We start from the raw sequence: 25892 nt of genomic DNA, 5'->3' as shown, positions 1-25892 counted from the left end.
GTATTGCTTCTTTAGGGCTTTTGCCGTCCTTATCACAGACCAAATTTATTGGTAATAAGTTTTTGCCTTATTTTTTATTTCAGATATCAGTTATCGTTGTCATGGTGCTGTTGTTATGGTTACCATCTCCTTCACTAGCTATAAACGCCTTTCCTCTCTCCTGCAGGAAGCAATTATGATTAGTGATAGATGGGGGTGTGAGGGTGTTTGATGAATGGTAAACGGTGTAAAAATGCTGCACAGTCGATAGAAATGGATTGTCAAAAAGGGGTGGTGTTGGAGCAGAAAAGGGTGTGTAGGGATTCTTCCAGCTTTTTAGCTAGAACTGAGCTCTGTGGTAGAGGTTGCTTTTGCAGGCAGAAACCGCTGGTACCAGGATTTCACCATGGCAAGAGAGAAGGGCACCCGGTGTTGGATTTCTGGAGTTTGAGCAAGTCGATGCGGTCCCAGGGGGTGGGCGCGAGGGCAGCCCTGCCTGCGGGCAGGTGGGCTCCATAGCGCTCCGCTTTCCAGCTGTGGTGCACCTGGGCTGAACGGCCCTCTGGGGAAGGGGATTTGGCCCTTGCCCTCCCGCTCAGCTCGGGATCTGCCCAGGGCCCGGCCAGGGCTTGTTTTTCTCTTCGGAGGAGTCTGTTGTCTCTCCCTTTAGGAACCTCCGGTGTTATTCTCTCCCCTGAACTGGAACTGAAGCTCTTCCTCCATGTATCCAGGTGACTGTTTCTCTTGGTTAATGAATTAGCTTCCTTGAAATCAAATAGCCTCATTTCACTGTGAATGGGCTTACAGACACAGGAGTAGGTAAAAACATGGCTTGAAGCAGGAAGGCAGGGTATTTGCAAAATCCTTCAGTATTGGCCTAATTCTGTTCTCTTAAAAAGTGAAATTCATAGAAAATTCATCTGCTACCTTCAAAGGCAATGCTAATATAATGCTAAGAAGATTCTGCAAGATGCACTCACAAAATATTTTGCAGGACAGCTAGCATGACAGGATGTTTAAATCAGCATTATCTTGGGGTTTGCATGTCATGCTCTCATGCTGTTTTACTGTGGGTAATTTGTGTGTTGAGTTCGAAGCACTTAAGCTTGGTTTAACCCAGCCGTGGCAGCAGGAGCTGGTGTCACATAAAGGAGCGTATGGGTTAAGAAACATTTGTACCGTGCCTATGAAATGAGGAGGTAACTGCAAAGTTGGACCATGTGTTTCCACAAGGTTTGTCCCTCTGTTAATTCCAAGTTATTTAGGTATTTTTTGTCTCTGTACAGTTCCCAAATGGCTGAAAATGATAGGGGAATTTGTTTTTACCATGATTTCTGCTGCAAGTTATTAGTTAGAAGGCAGGATGTCCAGTTTGGATCCGTAATGACATTGCTTGTGCCCTGCCCAAGTTACAAGGACATGAATTTAAGGCCTGTGAAGTGCCTCTTCACTGCCGGTCGCTGCTGCTGGTGGAGGGTGATCTCTCCAGACGGGGAATGGCCGGGGTCTCAGGAGCATCCTGCATGTCAGCCTGGACAAGGAAAGCCTTTTGGGGAGGGCTGTGCACGGTCCGCAGGAGATGTGTGTCACTGTCACTGGTGTGCTCCGGTGCACAGCTGCGCCTGCCTGATGCCTCCGGAAGGAGGGCGCCTGTCCCACCCCACTCCCATGCCCCTTTGCAGAGTTGGCTTTGGCCAGGCTTCAAGGTGGGGAATGTAATGAAGGAGGAGTGTTTGCACAAGGCCGCGCCATGTCGCTGGCACAGCTCGTGCTGAGGCTCGCACTCAGGCCCCGTGGCATGGTGTCACCAGGGTGGCTTTGGACTGAAGGGCCGTGCCGGGCGTTGGTGCAGCCTGTGAGCTCTGCCACCCTTCCTGTGGCCAGCGCCCGCCTCCGTCACCCTCTGCCGCCACGGACTTCAGCCGACAGACGAGAGGAGCCGTGAGAATGCACTAGTGAGGTTGCCGCGGCGTATTCGCTGGTATTGAGGTCCTGCTGTAACGGGCAGGGAAAAAACAGTCATAAACATCCAGGTTATTTTTTAGCTAAGCAACATGACATTCTAGAGGACTAGCTGTGCCTTCTTTTCTGATGTTTTTTGAAAGCCTTCGTTGCAGTTTATGCAAAGAATAAGAAAATCTTAGTGAAAAGAGGAACTTTTTGCTTCCCTGAAGTACTGTCTTTCCCTAGATTGTCCAAACTGTTCCAGGCTTCTTCTTTTTATATACCTAACACTATTTAAATTCTGCCATAATATTTGTCCACTCTTGGTATTTCTGTGTCAGTATCTGAATTACCTGATTAATTAATTCCGTGATATGCTAATGGAATGACAGAAAAACAACTAACCTGATGGTAAAAAGCACACCTGTGTATTCTGAATTTGAAGCCGAGCTGTGGATGAATCACGCCAAACAGCAGATAGTCATTGCCAAATTGCTGAGTACAAAGATGCATTGTGTGACTCACTCGCTGTGTTTCTACTACCATTATAAACTCTGAGAGCTCTTGATGAATAACAGAGAGTCAAGAATGAATTCATCCGTGTTTCACTCTGTAACCATCTATTATAAATACTGAGACAAATTCTGCCTCCAGATACACGCAGCTCTCATTGAAGCCTGCCCACTGTATTTATTTTTAAAGATAAAAGCACTTCTGTTACTTCCATAGAGGACTTCTGTGACACAGTCCACTGTACGGATGTGAATATCCTTCCTCAAGAGCTTCAAGTGAAGCGGGGAGTGCCTGCCTGGAACAGGGAAGGGCACTTCAGGGATAACAGCCTCCAAACTGCGGCGGTGGGATAGTAACTGTTACGTTCATCCCAGATTTTCAGAACAGCGTTCCCCACGCTCGGCTCTTGCACAGCCCTCCCTCTCCCTGCCGAGGCTCTGGGCTCCTCTCGAGGGTGACCAGGGGCTGAAGCTGATGGCCAGGGTCACACTGCTCCTGGGGCTCGCTATGAGGCTCAAAGTGCAGGAGATTGGGGAGATTTGTGGGGAAAGTGTTGAGATAAATTTTGAGTTTTTCCTTGTTCCTTTCCCCACACCCCCCCCCGAGCTTTCTCAGGGGACATAGATGAGAACATCTCCTTTTTTTTTCCCCCAGAACAGGCTCTGTTCTGTCCTCAGATCCCAAAGGTCAGTGGCTTTGGAAGTGTCTGCTCACGCCTGTATGGAGGGAGACATTTGTCCCGTGGCCTCACGTTTTGGAAAGGCTCTGATCAGAAAGCATTCTCCAGTGTCATGCAGTAAGCAAACGTGGAGGCAGAGGGTTATCTCTTTGGTACGTAGGAATGGTCTTTGCCCAGCTGGGGCTCTCTCCTCTATAATTACCCCATCAGCTCTTCTGGTATGGTTTGAGATGGCTGCGCTGAGGCTCTCGCTGTATGTGCAGAATGGCTCGCTGATGAGTCTCCCATCAGGGTAAAGGAGGGGAAGGCAAAGGCATGTGGAGCGTGTTTACTATTTCTGTGGTTGATTGAGGCGTGTCTCATTGCCACCGAGCTTTGTGATACTGCTCAGCCCACCATTTTCATTACAGCTCACAGGAAATGCTGGGCTTGAAGTTTCCCCCGTCCTGCAATCCTTGTGCCATTAGTTACCCCCAGGGAATGGTGCTGGTTCAGAGCAGACGGAGCTGCGCTTCCCAAAACACCATGGTTTCACCAGGAGGCAAAAGAGTTATTGCTCCTTTTTAAAGTGGAACTGCAGTTTGAGTCATGTATTTATTGTGAATGAAATCTAATTTTCATGATTCACCATGATTTTTTTAATTTAAAGTAGCTCTGAAAGCCATTATTATTAAAAGATAATAACAGATCAGAAAGGCGTAGAGTTCTCAATTGCGAACGATTATCTGACATACAACAATAGCTTTTTCTTATGTTTAGGGCGTTTTCTGCAAATTGACCCGACTCTGTGGGAACTAGGGCTTTTTTCTGGTTTGTTGGTTTGGTTTTTGTAAAACGTCTGCAGAATATGTGCACCATCCAGTTTTGTGCCTTCTTTTCTAGACTGCTCAGCCTCTGTGATACGTGTCTGATTGATTGTGTTCAGCTGAATTCTTTTAGGTGTTCTTTTTGGTTTGGGGTTGGTTTTTTTGGGTTTTTTTGGTTTGTTTTTTTTTTCCAGGGGAAAAAAGCTGGCAAGTGCTTTTGCAGAAGGCCTGCTGGTTTTCACTTTGAAGTAGTTAGCTCGGGTCAAGCCCTTCTCTCCCTGCCAGAGGTTACCTTATCATCAAAACACGGATTACGATCTGTTGTCTTCCCAGGCTGACATATTGAGGAGCTGCTACTACTACATTTTTCTATGAGGAGTAGCCAAAGCCAATGGCTTGTGCAGTGGCTTCCTCTTCTTGCTTGGAAAAATGAGAGCTAATTAACAGGAGTGAAATACGTGTGAAGTAGCAAATAATGATTAGTTTTGTTTATATATAAATACTAATAGTCATAAGAGAATGCGAATGCTTGTGTGGGAAACAAGTGTTCCCCACAGGCTGTTTTGGACAAAGGGGAATGAGTGCGAATGTTCATAAAACAGCAAGTAAGAGGGGGCATAAATAGGGTGAAATAGCACATATGTTTGGGAGCCCAGTCAGTGTTGTCCCGTGTGGTTTCTGTCGTGGCTGGCAGCAGACTGCAGGAGCCTCAGAGCACCGATCACCCTGCAGTTCTGTGCCCGAAGAGCGCTCGCTCTTTGCAACTGCAATGAAAATTGCAGCAGCAGCTTCACTTCTTCTACAGCATCACAGACTGGCAGGGGCTGGAAGGGACCTCTGGAGATCATCTAGTCCAACCGCCTGCCAGAGCAGGGTCACCCAGAGCAATTTAGCGGTTGTGGCTTTCTTCCCTTTATCACCCGGGAAGATGTCGTTGTATTATGATGACCAGTTCGCTTCTCGTTAAGTTGGTCTACGTTTAACTGTAATTAGTGAGTTGAAATCAGATTAAGGAAAGGGCGGCCCTCAAGAAACTGGTGCTATTATTTGCAAAGCATATGAGAGTCAGGGAGGACTTGAGCCATAATTTTTACTGCTTGTGGTTTGCTTTGGTTTTAAAGCAGTTTGTTCGTGCCCAGGACAGACAAGCAGAGACACTTTTGCATTTTAAACCTCTCTCATCTGCTGGATGGAAGTTTCCCTGGCAGCGCTGCTGGTAACGTGGCTGTGACGGTCAGGGGCACAGTCACCCTCCTGGGGCTGATCTCTCCTGCTAATGTCGTTACAGGACAAGCGGTGAAGGCAAGGAACCATGGCGGAGGGTAGGAAAGACGAAGCCAAGGCACCGCACTGGACTTCGGGTCAGCTAACAGAGGCTTCTTCACACCCACATTCACCTGAAATTAAGGAACAGGGTGGCACAGGTGCCGGACTGGTCAGAAGTGCCAATGGATTTCCCTACCGAGAGGATGAGGAGCCGGGGCTGGGCAGCCACGAGCAGCCCGGGACGTATGCTCGGACCAAAGAGAATGGAATCAACGGAGAGCTGTCGGCGGGGGACAGGGAAACTGCAGGTAATGCTCCTCAGTGCCCCACCATGAAACACGGGGCTCTTCAGACTGCTGGATGATGTTTCTCCAGGCGGAAATGTTAGCTGGAGCCAAGCGTGCCCCCCGGGGCACAGGGCAGCATGAGGAAGCGTGTGCCTTTCGCAGCAGGGGCTGCATCTTCATCTGGGTTGGCACAGCTTGCGCCCTTCCCCAGGATCCTGGGCAGTGCTCTGAGAAGGCTTCAGGAAAGGCAAGATGGTGCCTTAGTGCATCTTGGTAGGTGGGACAGGGTCACCGCGCTGGGGGTGAGGGAACAGGCTGGTGCAGAGCAGCTGCTCCGCGCCTCGGGGCTGGGAGGGAGTGGGACACCGTTCAGCTGTTGTGCACGGGCAGCCCATCTTGCTCTTGCGTGCGTTTGCGTGTGACTGAAGGATGGGTTCTCCTCTTGGTACTCACAAGTAACAACATGTTCTTGAAACCACCAATGATTTGCAGAATAATGTTACTTAATCTGACCAGGAATACTACAGTTCAGCGTCAGCATTTATTCACCCTTGCCCAGGCATATTTCACTGGATACTCACTGAGGCTTTGTCTATTTGTAAACTATGTTGGGATTTTAGGATTCAGCTTGTTGTTTGGGGAAAAAAAAAAGTGTGACTGTGTCAAAATGAAATATGCAAGGCAAGTTTCCTGTTTTAGAAGTAAATGCTAATTCTCTCTCTGTGCAGAGTTCCCACTTTAAACCCCAAATGCACAGTACAAGAAGAATTTCTCTTGTACAGACACAACTGCCCTTGATGCATCCTTTCATGCATGCTAAAGAGATCTTTCTAGCAATGTTTGTTGGCTGTTGACAGTATTTGGAGATGCTATCCGTAATTTCTCAGCAGCTGGAGAATTTTAAGGCTCTTGGATCCTACAGTCATTTCATAAGCAATTGTGCTGGAAATGGATCTCTCTGCTAAAAGTAAACGAGTTTAGATGTTAAGAGTCTGTTCTGGTGGGTAGACAAAATCTGAAAGCCAAAGGTAAAATAAATCTTGTATAGGCATTCAGGTGGAGACACTGTTGATGATTGTTTGGGGGAGTGATAACAAGGTCTTGTCTCTTTGCTGTAACCCAACTTTGTGCTGTGCTTAGCCAGCAAATATACCGGAGCAGGTGTGCAGGAATCACACCAGTCAGATGCTGCATTTCTTAGGGGTTGATGTGGGCCTTGGGGAGACTGAGTGCATTTCTCATCTTTGCCACGGATTTTTCGCACGATCCTGGACAAGTCCCACCTGTACACGTGGGGAAGTGGGAATAACTTTACAGGATGAAGAGGAATCTCCTCTCCTTAGAAAGGGAGGAGAGAAATGCTCTTCTCAGGCTCTCTCAAGCTCAGGTTCTGAGCGGTGGTCAGCGTCTGATAGAGGCTTGCGCACTTAATTGAGGAGTTTGCAGCTAATGGGTGAGAGGAGGCAGGAACCCACTGATGCCCATCGTCGGGCATTGTAGTGGTGTATTTTCACGTTGCGTTTTGAGACAAGGAGTTAAACAGCAGAAGAAAAAATGAGGCAGTGTGGTCTAGGGCAGGCAGTGGGACTGGGGACACACACCTGCCAAGGGAACAAGACTACTCTTGATGCGGGTGAAGATCGCTTCGATCACCACTTTATGGCCTCATTTCCTCCTCCCCTGCTTTTTTCTCACCGTCTGTTTAGATTGCAAGATCTCTGGTGTTGGGGACTTACTGTTGATACATAGAGTTTTTCTTTGGGAGTCTTAATATAGCTTATCTCGTGGCATCTTTTCTTTGTCCTTGAACACCAGAAAAGTCCCTAAAACTGCTTGCCCTTCATGCATGATTTCATAGCTCTCTGGAAACTTGAGCACTGCACTCACACGCTGGCTGAGCCCATACTTAATTAATGCAATAGAAACCATCTTTGGATACTTAAGATGTATTTTTAATCATTTTTCTCTTTTTGAAGGAGAAACCTGTTGGCAACTTGGTGTAGCGATAGAAAGGGCCCGGGGCGTGTGTTGCCATTTTACACTACTATTTACTACCTGGATGTGCTTCATGCATTGTGAAGCAGGAAGTTTAGAGGTGGATTTTTGGTGTTTGGTTCAGAGTTTGATCTTGACATCAGGATTGCCATCCTCCACCAAATTCAGTCATCTTTGCCACGTTTGTCTGCTTGTAAATTTTCACTTCAGTGGGGTGTTGTATCAGGTAGGGTTTTTAAATGCCACTCTGATACACATAATTACCAATACTGTGAATCATTCAATCATTTCTAGTAGCTTACTGACTCAAAACAGCTGAGCAGAAAATGCACAGGAAGCCAAGGTCGACCGAGATAATTAATCCAAACTGTGGGTTTGAGTGGATTTACAGGGCTTTTATTTTCCCCGGTGCAAATCCAGCACCATAACCTCGGAAAATCTCTGGCTTCTCAGCCTTCATGACAGAGTCTGTGAATCCCCAGCAACTGCAACAACCGTCTGATCCGCGGTGGAGCCCTGGTGCGAACAGGGCATGTCCCAGGCAGCCACCCATCGCGCCATGCCCGCTGATGAGAGCTCAGGTACATGTGGAGGCGTTTTGCCTAAGGAAGCCCTCCAGCGCCTGACTGACCCAGGAGCTGGGGTTTAGTCACAAAATGGGCCTCTCCTAGGGAGAGGTATTCTGCAGCAGTGCGCTCGTCCCTTCGGGGCATAGCAGGGCTCGTGCTGTAAAATCTGAGGGCTGTGTGTTAAGGGGAAGGTTAGAGTCAGGCCACCAAGACAAAGGCACCTTATGCCAACACTGATGCAGAAGCGAGGGGTGGTAATGGGGGAGGAAATAACAGTTCTTGCCAAAACACATTCAATCCATCACTGCAAGTGACGTTTTTAGGTTTGCACAGTTAAAATTTGCCTTCCTGTATATATGTGTTTCTCTCTCTCTTGGCATCTGTCTAAGAGTTATTGAGTCTGACCTCAATTTTGGAATCCTCTGAATCTGGCTGTTGTGTTGCCTTTGATTGATCTGTCTCGGTATCGCGCTGGGTAATGGCTGCATTATGGAGACACATCAATGCCCTCCTTTCAAATGGACCGATGGGGACGTGGGATAGTGCACGCTGCGCACAGGGCAGCCTCGGGGCCTGCTCTGGCATTCACTGGGGTCACGGGCAGATGTGTGAGAGAGAAGAGCCTGGGGTTTTGGCATAGTGCATAGGAAGCTCTTTTGGATGTGGTATAAGTAAGGGTGGTAAAGCAGTTATTCCTTTCTATATATATTTATGTGTATATATTTGTATGTATACTTGGGCTGCCCCTGGTAGATGGGCTCAGCCCTGCTCCGTCCACAGCCCTGCGCCTCTGCCAGCCACAAGTCCCGCCGCACTGCTCCCAAGGAGCTCCTGAGGACACCTTGCCTTTGGGGCTGTCCACAGCATCCCACAGCCCAAGATCCACTCAGTTTCCATGGGCTCTCCCTGATCCATGCCTGGCCATGTCCTTTCTCACTGCACAAACACACAGAGTGTTTTTGGTGAGGATTTTGGAAGTACTGAGAGGGGAGGATGAGATCTGCAGCTCTTGCGAAGCCAAACATTTTCATGTCACGAGAGATGTGTGCTGCAAAGGGAGGCGTGATAGAGTGATCTTCAGAAACTCTCTCTGAGGTGGGCTGATGTGGAAGTTTTGGATTGGACCCCATGGCAGAGCACAGGATGTGTTTGACTTATAATGAAATATGAGAGTGGCAGCCTTCTTTTTGCCTACTGAAAAACCGTGGTCAACTGGCTGGAAGGAAGAGCAGAGGAGCAGTACAGGTGTGCTGCAGCATTCTCTGGGAACCAGCAATTCAGCACAACCCATTGTATTTGACTTGCAAGGAACATCATGCTGCAAAGGTTTGGTTTTTTTACACTTAAAATGCATTTATTTTTATTTTCAGTAATATAATGACTAAGCTGTCAAATTTATATAGTAAGGGATAAAAATAGATGCATTGTGAAGCATCTTCTACAATATGTCTTTATGTGCAGTGACTCGGCTGATTGAGTGCTTTCTTCATTATATGCCAAATTCAGGTTTATAAGCAGAGGGGGTTTGGATTACCCGCACAGTTATTTGATGAATTACTTTTTTGACAGATGAAGGGAAAGCCTTTCCTGAAATCCTATTACCAGAGCCTCAGGACAGTGGCTCTGTCTTGGTGTCAGTCAATGTTGAGGACAGCGATGTGTCCTGCCAGAGTGACAAAGAGAGCCCTTTGTTAATTGGCAGGGTACCCAAACCGTGTGGGATGCAGAGAGACTGCTGGAAAATTGTAGCAGAATTCCTGACACAGCACGGAGGACTGACCGCAGGTTGAGTGCTCCTGCCTTGTTTCTCAGAGCCCTTGAGTTGTAGGAAAGGTGGGTGAGAGGGAGCCCGTGACAGATAAATGAGAGAGGCCGGGATTTTTGGTGGCTGGGGGGACCCAGATGTTGATATATGTTAGTCTGTAAGTGGAACAGAGAGAGGGGGCAGCCCTAGACCTGTGAGAGGAATGACGGAGTGGCGGCATTGAGCTGGAGGAGGAGTGAGGGCTGAGGGGTGGTGGGGCAGCAGAGCCCGCGGTGGGAGAGGTGAGGGGCAGGGAGCCATGAGGGAGCAGAGCCATGAAGCGGGCAGCAGCAACCGAGGAGAAAAGCGAGAAGGGGCAAATCACATTACAGCCTTCAATGTAATTTATCCTAAATCAGCCATTTGTTTTACGCTTTGTTCAGCCAGACTAAATGGGCAATTGCAACAAATCTATTCCTCTGACCAGCTATTCTTTAATAAGCTGCAGGGAATGTCAGCCTGAAAGACTGCCCTGGCATAGCCAGTAAAGACTTGAGCAGAGGTGGGGAGTACCTTTAGGTTGGCAGAAAACCCATGTTGAAGACGGGGATTGTGCTTGTTTCAGCTACCTGGCAGTGTGTCAAGGAAATAGTCTGTATCCCATCATCTTCCCTAGTTTTGCCTTCTAGTAGCCAGTCCCCAGGTAAGGAGGATCTTGTTCACGGCCCTCACCAGCAGTGTGCTGTTAGAAAATCACCGTGCTGCTTAGTTGTGCTGGCTCAGGGTGCTCGGCCCGCGAGGGCAGGTCCTGCGGGGGCGGGACTGCAGCTCTGTGCATGGGGTCAGTGAACACGACAGCCTCTCCAGGCTGAAACCGCACCGAGTCATCGCTTGGTCCCATGGTCTGTTAATGGTTTTTCCCTCTCTAGTGACTTCTCCTTTAATCTTCTTTTCCTTTGTGTCTCTTTTTCTTTCTCTGTTGCCATACAAGGGGCAATACTAAGATGGCACTGCCAGTAAACATACAAACAGGCCTTCTTTGTACAGAGGCCTTTTTACTTTTTCTTTCCAACAGGGCTGCTTTGTCAGAGCTTTCCCTTTCATTTGGCTGTTTGCAGTGGTGGTCCTGCTGCTGCCCGAGCCCTCCTGGAGTTACCAGAGCCCCCCACAAACTCCCTGGGTGCCTGTTTCCCACAGGAGCCTCCCAGCCTTGTTGTCAGATGTGCGTTTTCAGCAAGCTGCATGTCTCCAGCAGCACAGACAAAATGCATAGAAGGATGCAAAATCAGCGGCGTTCAAAGATGAATGTGATTGCTGTGTTTGTCCCGTTTCAGTGGTTTATTTTACAAAGCTGGAAGAATGCATGTTACCATGTCATTGATGGCTCCCATGGGAAAGAAGCTGTTAATTAGCCATTTTGATCTCCCTCCCTTTACCCGGGAAATGTGACAGTAATTACTGTGCACCATCTTCTTTGCCAATTTAGATACAGGCAAACGTGCCAGACTTCTGAAACTTTTCTCCTCTGTGTTAAGAGTAATGCAGGTGTCATTTTCTGGGACACGTTGTTGGAATATTTTAGACATGTTCAGGTTATGTTGCTAAGAGAGCATAGGTGGAGACAGCAGAGCCTCTTTTGGGGCACTTGTAGAAAATGTTATTATTACTGTTCTCTGTTAAGCTTGCTGTAGAAATCCTTCTCAGTTGTTCTTTTGCAGAGGACCAGGAATGAGGCCAGAGAAACTCCGTCTTTTCCCATGCATCCCCTACCCCCGGCTGTCTTCTCCCTGACGCTGAATATTCACTAACTGCTGCAGAGGCCAGTCTCTGCAGGTTTTCCTGTGACTGGCGCTATCAGTCACTAAATCCAGTAAGACATTGCATTTTGTCCAACCCTAACTGCTCTGAGGGGCTGGCTCTGCCCTCCCACCTCCTTTTGGGACTTCAGAAATCAGTCAGTCCGTGATTGAAATGTATTGGACTCGGAGCTGGAGGTCCAGCACAGTTTGGGGTGGTACCAGCATGCAAAAATTATTGCCTGGAAGGGAGTGGAGTGAGATAACCCAGTGTGCCGGTGCCGTTGACTCGCATGACTGGGAGTCAGACACCCAGAGAAGTTCAGCCATCAGTGTCTTTTATCCCCAAAGCTCTTATGAAAATGTCAGTGTGCGGTGTGGATTTGCTTTTGAAAACCGTATCTCAAACCAGGTACAGTAGCACCGTAAGAGTCAACTGCTGCTTTGTGCCATGTCAGCGCTGAATCTGGCCAAGAGAAGGCAACAGCCAGCCATTTCCTTTGGTCTCCCTCTTGGTATTTTGATTCACTTTGGTGTTTTCTTGTTACAGTATGAGCATCGTAAGAGGGAATTTCATAAGCAGCTGTGCTTCCTTAAGGAGTAAGAGCAAAACGGCTGCGAGCACGTTGGCCTGGCAACCAGTGCTCGCTTGGTGCCGTCAGCGTTCCCAGCAAACGTAATCGATAACAACCTCAGAGATGCAACAAGGAGCGATGAAGCTGGGATACGGAGGAAGTATCTTTCATAACGTGTTGTTCCAACCACACCGGTAATTCAGACTGTACGCCATGAGTGCTGTTTATCAAAGTTGCCTTTTGAAAACATCTGCAGGAGTTCTTGGGGGGCTGCTGTAGCCAGGATAGCTATTGCTGCTGAAGAATGAATATCCCATCAAATACAGAGCACATCCTGGGAGTTTTGTCTCCCCTTTTTTGTGGACAAAAATTTGCCATTTGTCTGTTCACCTCCTTCCTTCCTCCCCACCATCCGTGTTTGGCTGCCTGCGCTGGTGGGGGCTGTAACTGCAGACTTTGCTGTTTCTGTGGGCCGGATCTCACCCCTCCTGCACCGGTGTTAGCTGAGTGACTAGTAGGGCAGTTGTGTCCATAGGCCATGTTCTAAATCATGGCCCGTTGTGCTGGAGTCCTTTTCAGCATATGGCAGGAGACAGCTTGGGCATTTATGAATTACGTAAAGTAGACAAGGCTTGTAGAAGCCAGGAGAAGAGGCGGAGGGCTGTGAAGAGGGGTACCCCATGTCACGCAGGAGGGCTGCGGCAGAGCTGTGGCAGGGCCCTGTGCGGGGCTGGTGCTGCCCCGCTGCAGGCTCTGTCCTCTGGGCCTGGCTCAGCTCTGCCCTTGCAGAGGGTGATGATGGAGCGCTTCGACAGCTCTGCCCTGTCACGTCTGAAGGGAAACCATCATGGCCTCCGTCCCCAGGATGGCAGCATGAGGGACACGCAGGAGCCCTGGGCAGTATTTGGCAGTGGGCAGTGGTCTTTGCGATTGCAGCTGGAAGGTGGTATCGCTGGAGACTGTGCCAGCATATAATTTTCCATTCCAGTTTTTGATCTGAGGGCAGGAAGATTTGGAGGAAGGTTCATTACCAAACAACAGAGCCTTGTTTTGCAGACACACAGCTGCTATTGTTTTGGGCAGAGCTGAAATGGCATCTTCTTCTCCAAAGTCACCTTGAAAGAGAAGCGGCAGGTTCTTAGGTGACAGCCTGGGACGTGCTGGTGGGCATTGCTCGCCTCCTTTCCTGGCCCCTCGACCTGTGCCCAGGCAACTATCAGCTCTCGGGGTCTCACACAGTGTGGAGCAGAAGAGCCCAGAGCAGCGGTCATTAACCCGCTCAGCCCCATGCGTCGCAAATCCCTTCCTCTCCTTTCCTCATTATGTCTCGTGTCTGTGGCTTGGTGAGCTTGGCAGCACTGCGGCACTGCAGGTTTGCCCGGCACAAGTCCCCAGCCGCGTCTGGTGGAGGCATGTCCTCCGGGCAGTGGCCACAGCCCTTTGCACCCAGCCGGGCCGGCGCTTGGCCTCTGGCGGAGAGGAGGTGGCACCATCAGGTCACTTACAAGAGCCAGAGCCGCACAGTCAGTCTGCTGCTCTTGCAAGGAGTGCCAGGCCTTGCCGATTCCTTTTTTCCATGTTGCCATGCCAACACGTCCCTGTGCGGAGTGAGATCTCTTTTTAAGCTCCGCCGAGAGAAAGTATGTAGCCCGGGAGCTTATTTAGCATTCAGGAGTGCACAGCCTCTCTGTAACGGCTCTGAGCCACAGCCAGGGTGTCTGACAAAGGAAAGGAGGATTTAAATTTTTTTTTCTTTTTCCTCTAGCGTTTGCTTCTCAAGGTTAAGGGAGACAGGGTAGATGAGGAGAGAGACTGGGAGTACTTTGCAATGGGGACCTCGCTCTGCTGTCCTCACTGAGGCACAACTTGCATGGAAATGGGAAGGGAATAATACTTTGGGGTGTATTTACGGTGCAAAATACATGTGTGACATACATAAACATGCAAATGTCTTGGTTTGACTAACCCTGATGAGCTACTCTGTATTAAAATTGGAAAGCAAAGGCAATCTGGGTTTTAATTTGAGAGGAACTCAAAGGAAAGATTAGAAGGAAGCCAGGGACAAGCCCCCTGTCTTTGTCTTCCCTGCTGTTTTAGTCCGTGAGGTCACAATACAGAGAAGGAAATCATCTCTTCTCATGCTGTATTCATATCCTGAGTAAGGACAGCAAAATCTAGTGCATACTCCTGTTTTGGTTGGGGTTTTTCCATTTTGTGGAGTTGCTACTGGTAGATTCAACTGCTCGCTTTAAATTAAATCCTTATAATGATAATTAATACAGGTTTGCTTGTCTTTGCCAGCTGAAAGGATGGAAATCAGCATAAAGCAGCTGGCATGAGCTGGCAGATGAGCACTGATAATCCAGTGCCTGTCCTTACCAGCTGTGAAAAGGTTGATCAGGAAATTCAAAGGCAGGACTCAAAGCGAGAGGGCTCCGTGCTGGGTTTGACTGTTATTTATTCCTTGTGAGGTGCTGAGCAAAACATTTATGTTTTCCCGTGCTGTTTCACAGACCGACTGCAGAGTGGAATCGGTGGTGCTTGGAAAACCCATTCTGAGGCCATGGTTTAGAAATGCAGTCTTGATTGTTTTTTGGGAGTTAGTTATTACTGAGGCATTCCTCATGACATGCAAAAAGTGCAGGAAACTCAAGGCCCCCCAGCTATGTACGTTAGATTGTGTGAATGAGCCCTTCTCCTATGTGTGGAAAATACCTGGTCAAAACTTTAATACTTTAATTGCATGCAGTATATGGGAAAATAACTGAGAGATATCATTATCTCCAAGGCAGGAAAACCTGTTAGCCACTTCCCAGAGAGTCATTTTCAGTCAGGACTGAGTAGATTGAATACTTCATGGAAATCAGTTTCACTTGGAGGCACTGTATACTTTGAGAGGGGAAAATAAACCCCAGGTATTTCACTTTTTTGTTCCTATTTCTTTCCCTGAGACTAATTTATAGTGCTATATGATCAGTTTGGTACAGCTCCCAGCGACCCGTGTAGCCTGTGGCAGTTATAATAAAACTAATTTACAGTCTGGTCCTCTGTCCATGCAGCCCGTGCATCTGGCGAGACAGATACACTAATAAAGAAGAGCGGAAGTATCAGCTGCCAGGGCTGCATAAATGTGGCAGTCTTGATGACATACCAAAACTGTTTGCATCCATAGCCTTGCATCACATACGACAGAACGAAAAGGCTTCAGCCGTGACTATTGCTTTTTACCCCAAAGCCAGGGTATGTGCCAAATGCAGGGTAACGCAGCCTGCGCAGATTCTCGGTGAGCTGTAAAGTGAGAGGACTTAGCTGTTCCTGTCCATGACTTGTTTTCTCTTTCCTTTCACTGTCATCCTTTCTCTCTATTTAAGAATATATTGTTCTTCTAAACAATTGCTCTGACATCTCTTCCTTCTTTCCTGCTTTTCTCACTTATGTTGCCTCTGGCTGCTTTTTTTCCTGTTCTATATACTCCCGGCTTTATCTCAGACATCCAGTGTAGCTCCTCTGTGACCTTGAATTTTCACAGCTGCTCCTTATTTTCAGGACGCTTGAGAGCTCTGCCTCTGGATGCAGACCTCCCCCAGTGGCTGCAGTGACCCAAACCTGGGTCTCAGCTCTCCCCACAGCACCCAGATGTCCCCAGCACTGTGACTGCAGGTGTTTAAGTGCCCAGAGAAGACAGCTCTGTCAGAAAAAGAGGAAGAACGATGCACTGAGGGCTTTTATGTGCATCTCTTGCATCTCCCTTCTGCAAGAGTAGGTGCACACGTCTCTTTGGGAGTCTCCAAGGGTAGGCAGGCAGTGGATGGGAGCAGGCCATGTGAGCAGTTGGGGATAGTGACCTGGCAGATGGAGACCCAGTTCCCTCCAACTGGTGTAGTGCCAGAAGAGCCGGGGCGGGGGGTGATGGCAGAACTGCTGAGCAGGGCTGAGAACCACGCTGAAAATCCATCCACGTCACGAGCTCTGTGGGTCTTGGTTAATTTGTATGTGACGTGGGACCTGTTCTGCTCTGCCTGTCTGTGGGAACAGTCGCACGTGCTCATTTGTAAGTAAGCAACAGCATTCCTCACAGACATCTGCCTGGGTACAGACATGAGGCTCGGCTGGGAGCAGAGCTGGGGAGAGCTCAGCTGTGCGGCGGTTGCTGCATTGCAGAGCTAGCTGCTTGATCAGGGTTGGGCTGGGTCTACAGGGCATGGTATTGCTGCATCTTATGTGTCACCATATCCCCTGACGGGATGAACCAAAATTCTGTTGTGTTGACAGAATGGTCTTCAGTCCATCTGACGGGGCATGACTAGGAATCCCACACAATGCGTGCACGGGTTAATGTTAATTTTAAACTTAAATTCAGCAGAGTTTGTATAGCATACTTGGAATTCTTTTTTTAAAAAGATCACAGGAAACACTGTAAAAAGTGTTTAAAATCAGCTCAAAAGGAGCTAAAAATGAACTATAAGGGACGTGTCATGTCCTGCTGTAGGTGGCTGAGGCTCCACTGACTTCTGTGAGGGTTCTTAAAAGTCTGTTTGTTTAAAATCTTAACTTGTACTAAGTTCAAAACAAATATTGATTTAAAAGTGAATTACCTGTTAAGTGTATTTACTCACACTCAAAGGATTAAATATCCAGTTCTTTGTTTAGAAGCCAAAGTGCTTTCTTCTGCATGAGTCCTAAGGAGTTCATGTTTTAATGAAAGATAGATATAGCTGCTTCCTCCGTGTGAGCGATGTTTTCAGCTGATGCCAGGTCCTGGGAAAGGCAGTGGGACCTCACTGAGGGTCTGGCGTTTGCCTCAGTATTGCATCTTAGCTGTAAATTGTGTTGCTGATGCATGAGACAAAACAGAACCGATTAGCTTTCCCCACCTCTGTCTTGGCTGGGAAATGCTGACAGTGGTAAATATTTTGTTCCAGGCAGTAGACTTAAGAAGATGCGACTCAGGGGATGCACTGGGAGCAAGTATTTGCAGTAATGAGAGCTCATTTTAAAAGCATTGCTTTATTGTATTGACATTTGTATGACTCCTTTTTAACAGGCTCATAATTCAAGGGAAGAGGTGGTGTGGGGACTGATCCCTTGGTGTTTTGTTTTACAGCTGCCAGACAGTGTGGCCGAGGCCTCTGCCTAATGAACGTGTGCTGGGGTGTTGGGGAGCTCGAGGAGGGGGCTCACTGGGGCCGTCAGAATTGCGCCTGGCTCCCAGCATGAGTCGTTTGGGATTTTGCCACTCAGGTGCCTTGGAGATTTGGACTATCTTGTCCAGGTCTCCTGCTGAAGAAGGCGACCGGGAAAACGCAGTCAAGGCAGTGGAGCTGAAGTCCACACGGAAGGGGTGGAAGTGGTCTGAGGACAGGCAGCCCACGTCCTGGGCTGCTGCTCCCCCGAGCGCCGCAGCGCAGCCGGGGGTGCGCAGACGTGCGCCCCCCCCCCAGCTCGTCACATAGTCACTGCAACATTTCTCTCCCCAGAGGCAGTCTGAATGTTCATACCTTTGGGTTTCAATGCACTAAACAGTCAAAGCTCACTCTTTCCCAAAACCCAAGCCTTTTCTGACCTGTTCAGTTAGTTAGTTGGTAAATCCTGGGGATTAAATTAAGCTGTCACTGTCCTCATTGATGCTACAGTAGTTTAAAGTCAATGAGTTTATTAGGGAGATGATGCTTGTCAGTTGTGTTGTGGTTTCATTTAGTTTAAAAGCTCATGTTCCCATTATTTGCCTTCATACCTCCTGCCAATTACTGTTGATATTGCCAACATCCAGATCAAGGACCTACTTACAGCAAAATATTTACACTCACGAAAGCCATTTGAGAGCAAATGTTTGAATTCTGTAAAGCTATGTTACTGCTTTTTTCTTCAATTGCAAGCGCTAACCTGTTGGCATTATTTGGGTTTTACATAACTTATTCATAGTGCTTTGATTGCTGCTGTGCATTTCTCTTTTAACCGGAGTGCAAAAGGCAGTACTTGGAGTTGTCACAATCCCAGTAACAAAGTCCAAGATGTGTCTTGGGGTCTTCCATCAGAAGTGTCACTGGGTGAAGCCCAGGTCTTTTTTCCCGGGCATTTCAGCAGCCCTGACTCAAAGACGAGTCATCCACCAGCTCCCAGGAGAGCTGGTGTGAGCTCAGGGCCCATCCCTGGGGGCCTGGCTGATGCCGCCCAACAGATCCAGCAGCTCTTTGGTGCGTGGTCCTGCTGCACGTGGAGCTGCAGTGCCCGGGGGGAAAAATCCATAGGTCCTGTTTGCTTTTCAAATTGTCAAAGACAGCAAATAGCCACTCTGGACTTTCCTTTCTGCAGGAATATATTTGGGGTATTTTGCCTCAGTAAGCAGCGCAGGTTGCTCTGTGCTTTTGTTGTTGACTGGCTTCCACTGTGCCAACAATTAGTGCTGGTTACCTTGGAAACTGCTCTGCACCCCACTGAGGATTTTGACAGGCACATTTTGACTGAAATTGCTTTGTTTTCCCAATTCCGCCAGCACACATGTAGCTAATCCTTTTGCTGTGCTCTGCCTGTGTTCCTTCCCTAAAATGCAGCAAAATTAATGAAACATTTTATCTGTTTGCATCTTTCTGTATCCCTGTTTTACCCTTAGTGCTCCAGGAACGTTAATTACCCTTTGCTTTAACTGAGCTCACTGTTAATTTTCTTGGTAGGTGTCTGAGGGGTGACATTGTGAATTCATGTGAAGTTTTGACACAATTTTCAATCTCCTCCTCTCCATCCCTCCTTCCTATCATCCCTTTCCTTCGGTTTTTCTCCTGCAGCATTTGTTGTGCCGTGTGGTTCCAGCACGTTAAACTTTGTTTATGCCTTAAACAAGTTCTGCTTTACAGAGACCAGATGGCGTCTTCCATGGCCACGGCAAACCCTGGATCCGCTGCCACCGTAGCAGTGTCTGATAGAGATGTTGGTAGAAAAACCGGGGGTTGATGGTGCTCCGTTCTGGGAAGAGAGTCCCGGTAAAATTGTGGGGACGTGAAATAATTTTTCTTTTCGTGAGGAGCTGTCCCCGTTGCAGTGAAATGGGTGCTCAGGCGGAATAAGGGAGAGGCGGGCTGGAGAACTGGCTGAATGATAGTGATGAAACACAGGCCTCTACAGTTGGGGAAGGAGAAGAGGAGCTGGGGAGACAAACTGGCCTGACTGGGGCAGCTCTGGCCTGAGAAATCTCTGGCGCTGTTACGTGAGCTGAGGAGCCGGCTGTTCCCCAGGGCGAGCTGTACCGGCCCCATTCCCCGCCGGCAGCATCCCGCAGCAGGGCTGGGGCACCCGCCTGCGAGGCAGGACGATGCCCTGAGCTCTGCCCATGGGAAGTTTCTCCTGTCAAAAACAATCCTCACAACAATAGTACAGCATTGCATAGAGGGGTAGGAGGGAGAGAGAAGAAGAGAAAAGGGACTGCTGGATGAGGGCTGTCAGAGGCAAATATCTGAGCCTGCGCAGTTTCACCTAGGAAGTGGTGTTTGTAGCAAACTCAGCTCCTCACGGATCGGATCGAGCCTGAGGTGTTGTGGTAGGCTGGAAGAGAAAAAGTGCCTGAGGCTGGAGGGAAACCATTTAAAAGGGCACAAAGGAAGCAGATGCCATGGAGGGGAGGTGCTCTGGAGCCGGCCTGATCCTTAGTGGAGCGGCAGGTCTTGGCACACAGGGGGCTTTTCTGAGGTAAGGAAACGCCTGGGCAGCGGAGAGGCCGGCCAGGCACCGGCAGCTCTTTCAGGAGATGCTGATGAGGCCTGGGCATTGCTAGAGCAACTGCGGCATCCTCCACATTGATAGAAAGCAGCCTGAGGAGTGCGAGCAACCAGGAGAGCGGGCAAACAGGGCATGGCGCGGCAGCTTGGAGGAAGGGTGAAGTCTGCCTACCGCCTCAAGAGGTCAGTTCTGTTGGTGGTTGTCACCCTCTCAGAAGGAGCTTAACTATGGTGTGCACCGGGGAAAACCATGTCCTCTGCCCTCGGCAGAATGGATGTGGTGACCCAGACAGAGCTCCCACAAAAACATGCAGCCCCCCAGGGCTCAGGCTGCAGGGCTTGCCAGGGCCTTCCACTGGTAGCCTCGCTTAATGGCCCCTGGTTGAGTCTCAATCAGTGAAGGGGAGCTCAGGTGTCTGGACGGAGTGTCTGGATGATGCCTACTGCAGTTTAAACATCCCTGACAGAGCAAGCTAGGGGTTTGGGCGGCTGTTGTGCCCTTGGCTGTGCTTATGAGGAGGGCAGCAGCTTTTGGAGGCAGAGGAAAGGCTGCAGCTCCCCACACCATTGGCAGCTGGTCCAGTGTCCCCTGTGCATCCCAGTGCTCTGAAAGGGTTTGTGTCCCTGAGTTACCTGTGGGGCAGGCAGATTCCAGGTGTCCTGATTTGGTATGCTGGGGGCTGGGGTTTGTAGAAGAATTGCGCTGACTTCCGAAACCAGGAAAACCAGGAGCAGAGACTGCTTGCTCATTTGAGTGTTAACTTTGGTATAAATTCGTGTAGTGCCCAAGACAGGTGCCTGCCCCCTCAGCAGGGCAGAGCCCTCTGTTCCTGCCAGAGAGCAGCCATGGCACTAGTAGCAGCTGGGCAGACTGGACCTGATGGTCCCCTCGGAGCTTGGTGTGAAGTGACAACCTTCGAGGGAGCAGCGGAATCACCGTCCCCGTGTGTCAGCTCCTGGCCTCTGGGCTCAGCCTGCTCGTTGTTAAGGGGCTTTTGAAAGCTCGTGCTTAAGATTTTTCACAGTGTCTCCTCTCCATTATGGACACCACAGTCAAGGTGGTGTCACCTGTATTTTGAGTACCACATTCCCTGAAATTAAACTGGGAGACTCAGTCTGTGCCCTGTATCATGAGCAGCTGACACCTTGGTAAAAAGGAGCCGCATTTTACTCTGCAAAATGCAAAGGAAAGCCACGTTGCCATTCCTTGTTGTGCTGGAGTCTTATGTGAAGCCAAGGTCCTTGTTGCCTTTAAGAAACATATATTTTGTATTACTTGTCATTTGTTAGTGACAATTTTGTGGAATAAAGTAGAGTCAGAGAATGTCTACCTGCTTAAAGAGAGGGAAAATAAATCTCTACAAGGAAAACTATCTCTAATGAATCCAGAGCTTTTAGGCTGTGAGGAATAGGCCTAGCATCTAGGCTGTCTAACTCTTCTTTTATTTTTTTGTTCTTTATCATTAGGCTTCCTTGAACTTTAACTGAACCATAAGGAAACTATGAAGAGTCTCAATAGCTGCCCTGCGAGGATTTGACTTACCCGTTGGATCTGCTATTTATATTGTCCATTAGTACAAAAATGTCTGTCCTTTTGCAGCAGTCATGTGTAGCAAAAGCACTGCTTTTCTGGCAAACTGCCTGTGTCTCTTGTGTCACCCAAAATATCCATTAACAGAGTGTTCAGAAGTCAGCCTTTCTTGATTAAAAAAAAATCCAGACCAAAAAAAAAAACTAAAACCAAACGCCAGAGGCTACCTGTATTTTTATTTAATTATTTTGCATAGCCCGAAATTGAAATTGTTTTTCAGGAGGCAACCTTTTCACCCCCAGCTGTATCTTCCTGTGGAACATAATCTTTGTCCCAAGCAAATTAAATCAGGAAGAGAGCTGAGAGGGTAGGAACTGTCTTCCAGCCTTGGAGAGCCCATTTGCACCCCAGCACCAGGCTGGATGTGAACAAGTATAAATTTTGTAACAAAGGAGACCATTTTTGATAGGTATTTGTCTTACCTTCCTGGGAGAAGGCTTGCGGTAGCTTGGGTGATGGAGAGCAGGTGACCGAGTGGGTTTCCTTTGGATGTGCTCCAGGGTACTGAAGCTGGTATAATTTGCATATTCTTTATCTGAAAAAATAATTGGAGCTTTTTCTTAAAATTTTCAAGTGAAAATAAGGATAAAAAAATTGATTTTCCTAACAGTCTTCCTAATTGAGTCTTGATTTGTTCATCTGAGCTAACGGTACAGACTGGATGACATTACTTTTGTCAGTAATGTTGTGATTAGTAGATTCATGGACATTTTGACAGAAGGGTCAGTTGTCACATCCTCCAGGTGTAGAGCAGTGGTGGCGATTGGCGTGGGGTCTCTGCAAAGCTCTGTGCTGTTCTCCATGCTCACCAAAGCTGTCGGGGCCGTACTCTATCCTGTTCTGAAAGAGCAGAATCTGAACAGTGATATACCAAGTATCGCAGGATGCTTTATGGAAGAGCGGTTTGTTTCCTCCCCGCGTGTCCCACCCATGCACGCCGGCTGCCTGGCGTGGGGGAGCGCACTGCCTGGCTGCAGGAAGAGCATGGGACAAGCCACAGGTTCATTCTCCCAGTTCTCTCCAATGCCGCTCGTGCTTTGCAGTCTGCATGTGCCTCACAACGCAGGGAATTGTCAGGACCTGTAATGATTCCGAGGGATCGTTTTTGTCCAGTCCACTGTTCTGGAACAGGAGCACCGTGTCTGGGAGGTAGCTGTTCATGTCTCTCGTAAGAGGAAGGAACCAAGAGTTGCTGAGAAGAACCCCCAGCATCCAGCAGGCGTGGGAGCAGGAGAAATTTGAAAAGCCCAAAATGAGGTGCAGGCCCCTGAAACGCAGCTGGGAAGATTGATGGGCTTGAAATCAATATCCCTGTTCATTGATTCATGGGACTAGCCACATGCATGACTTGATTTATGGGGTTTTGGTGCTCGATTCGATTTACTTAACAACAAAGTGGAGTTTCATTTCATACTAGGGGCAGGTTGTTGAAGAGAGGGAAAGAGAACTAGAGCCGCCATTTGCAGCTTCTTGCTAATACAGGCATCTATATCGTATGTAGTCCCTTTTGTAAATGTAGCGAGCTCCACTCAAAACCAGTTGAGTTGTTTCCTGCTCTGTGGAAGGCTGCCAGAACTTCACACCCCTGACAGCAGGAAAGCAGCGTCTTCAGATTTCTACTCTGAATTTATCCTTGGCAAGTTTATACTCATATATTCTTGGGTAGCAGTTTTTAAAATCAGCTTATTTTTTTCGTTGCTTAGTAGTTGTTCTGACATATCCATCCATCTCCTCTTGCTATTGGCTGCAGTCAATAAAGCTATTGCAGTCACTGCCCTCCTGGCGACCAGTCAGGAGGGAAGTGAATTGTAAGATATAAATACCAACAATTATGAATGTTCTTTGCCAGTGGGTGGGTTTTTTAATATCTCATTACATACTTTGTGCAAAAGAAAGATTAACGTAGCACTTTGGTTTTAGACAAACACAACTGTGAAAATCAAGTAACTCACATCTATGCTTTTGGGGAGAAAAAAATCAGCTTTTCGAAAAGACAAACAAAGAGGAATAACTGAAAAGTACAAAGGAGTTCTGTACGAGTACTAACTGTGAGGAGAAATCATCATTATTAATCTAATGGACAGCGTCCCTTGTTAGGGTGGTTGCTGTAAAGTTACATGTAGGGCATTGATTTAAATATACTGCCCCTTCCCAGCTGGTCCTTGCCCGAAGGACGCAGTAACGGGTGAGCAGAGAGCTTTTATTTCTGTGCTCGGGATGGTGATTAATGCGGACTCTGCGAGTGTCTCCTGGCAGGAGCGGGGTACGTTGCTGCCTGCTGTTAGAAACCTCTGCTCGAGAGGTGGAGCAGGACTGAAATTCTCGCTGTTTCCAGGTGGGTGCCCAGCTGTGCAGCTGGTGGCCCCGTGGCCGCGCAGCTTGTTGCCTTCCCCGGGACTCAGCTCTGCATCGGTCCCGGCACCTTGCGTTTGGAACAGCTCTCAGCCAGCACTCGGGCATGGCCAGAGAGTGAAGGGGTTTGTTTCCACTGAGTTTGGCTGTTAGAGGGAGGAATGTGTTGATTAACAAGTAAGGGAGAGTGGGCTAATACACATGTAAGAAAAGGAAACCCTTTTTCTCTGAATTCGTTCATAGATGGTTCTGCTGGACCAGCCCTTATGTCCTTGATTTGCTAGATCAAAGGTGCCTGAACTGCCCTTAGGGCGTGAAACCTCTCTGGTTACTTCCACAGGCAGTGGTGTGCCTGATGACATTTCACGGCACCTTTGGGTGGGTCTAGAGCCAAGATGAGGTACAATTTCTCAGTTTGGAAGTATTTACTCCCCGAGTGGTCCCACTGCCGTCCTCCACTCACCAGAGAGCCTGGTTCCTCAGCCCCCCTGGGGCATCCCCGCGTTGAGGGCAGAGCAAAGGGGTCTGTCAAGCATGTGATGCTCAGCCACCTCCATGTGAGTGCCCCTTCCCTGTGCCAGGCACAACGAGGGCGAGTGGCCAGGAGCCGAGCCTGCACCTGGGATCATGGCCGGAGAGCCCATCCCACCAAACAAATGCTATCCTCTGCAATCCCTCTGCATCGTATTCAGGCCTGCTGTTTAAATAAAGCTTTGTATTGCAGTCTTAAAAGGGGTGAGGAGGACAAAATATACCTTTTAATCACATAGAAATGTTATTTAGCCCTTCTTTTTCAACTCCCTCATCAGCATAGATGTCTGTCTGGAAAGTGCCTTTAATGCATACTAACTGTGTGCTGATGAGGGGGAAATATCATCCAACGTGCATGTAAGAATGCAGCTAGCTCCATGTATTAAATGTCAAGAAATCCCATTATTCATCTGGCCATTCTACCCCTGTTTGCAAAACAGTACCTGCAAAAAAAATTTTAGACATTTAATAAATGATCATCTTAACATTTTGCAGTTGCTGCACATTGTCCCTAACAGAAAGAGCATTTAATAATGACGCTTTGTGCATCTTACTGTAAAGGCTGAGGTCCTGGTTTTTATAAATACTCAGCATTTTCCACTGAGATCTTCGGAATATCTGGTCCTTCTATTTTATTTTTAATGATTTGCCTGTATTTCAGGGAAAAAAGATTACCTTTTAAAAGTGGATTGTCAGCTGCCATTTTTTTATTGTTTAAACTAATCTTTATAATTTTAAAACATCATTCTCATTAGCATATTTTCCTTTGTTTTTTTTTCTAACTTTGCTGCTGCCACAGAAGAAGTGTCTGCGAGGATAGTACAAGTAGTAACAGCTGAAGCTGTAGCCGTTCTGAAAGGCGAACAGGAAAAAGAAGCCCAGCACAAAGATCAGCCTGGACCACTACCTTTAGGTAAAACGAGACAAAGAATGTTCAAAGTATCCTCCTGTCTGCAAATGTTGTATGTATATGTACTGCAAAAAAACACTGACACGTGCATTCGCATAGATTATGGTCAAGGGTAAACTGCAGCACCACTGGATAAATGCTGGAACCACTTAATAATAGCGGTATCCTCATTGCCCCGGTTCTTCACGGCCCTGTGACTGTCTCTAACAGCAGTTCTCCACGTGGTTTCTGACTCCTGAGCGACGCGGCTGTGGATGGAACTGGTGGTAGCGCTTCTGTCATCACGTCTGGTGAGACCCAGCAGTGCTCAGAGCCCCTTCACGTTCAGCCATGTGCTGTGTGAGAGAGAAACATTCATGTCTGAAGAGGCAAAGATTAGAGGACAGGCATATAAAAAGAAAGCGCAGCTTTGCTGGCTGGGTGGTGGCTACTCGAGACGATGGAGGAGGAGCACCTCAACAGAAGTACAGAGGGACAGGGCACACGGGCTGAGGGTGGGAGAGGGGTTAGCAGCCAGGCAGGGCGAGGAGAGATTGAGGGAGAGGGAGTTACACCTTGTAGAAGCGAACGCCCAGTGGTCCAGATTGGGAATGGTACCACTGCCACTGGCCCATACTGGGACCCCATCCTCCTGCTGGCTCCAACG

At 48.2% G+C, this 25892-nt stretch overlaps 1 protein-coding gene across 50 annotated transcripts in view; it reads left to right on the top strand.

Annotated features, from left to right (window-relative positions):
• The window catches only part of MAP2 (microtubule associated protein 2), a 226399-nt gene that overhangs the window by 150250 nt on the left and 50257 nt on the right, over positions 1 to 25892 (top strand). For 37 of the 50 annotated variants that reach the window (XM_074594921.1, XM_074594937.1, XM_074594947.1 and 34 more), the window contains 2 exons: positions 5210 to 5495; positions 25136 to 25249. In XM_074594921.1, coding sequence (XP_074451022.1) covers positions 5234 to 5495; positions 25136 to 25249 — 376 coding nt within the window. In that variant the 5' untranslated portion in view covers positions 5210 to 5233. The remainder of the gene's footprint in view (positions 1 to 5209; positions 5496 to 25135; positions 25250 to 25892) is intronic. The other 13 variants (XM_074594939.1, XM_074594926.1, XM_074594917.1 and 10 more) reach the window with 2 other exon arrangements.

The sequence above is a fragment of the Larus michahellis genome, chromosome 7 (genome assembly GCF_964199755.1).
Source record: "Larus michahellis chromosome 7, bLarMic1.1, whole genome shotgun sequence".
Taxonomy (NCBI): Eukaryota; Metazoa; Chordata; class Aves; order Charadriiformes; family Laridae; genus Larus; species Larus michahellis.
Note: the sequence above shows the minus strand (reverse complement) of the source record. Positions and strands in the feature narration are given on the sequence as shown.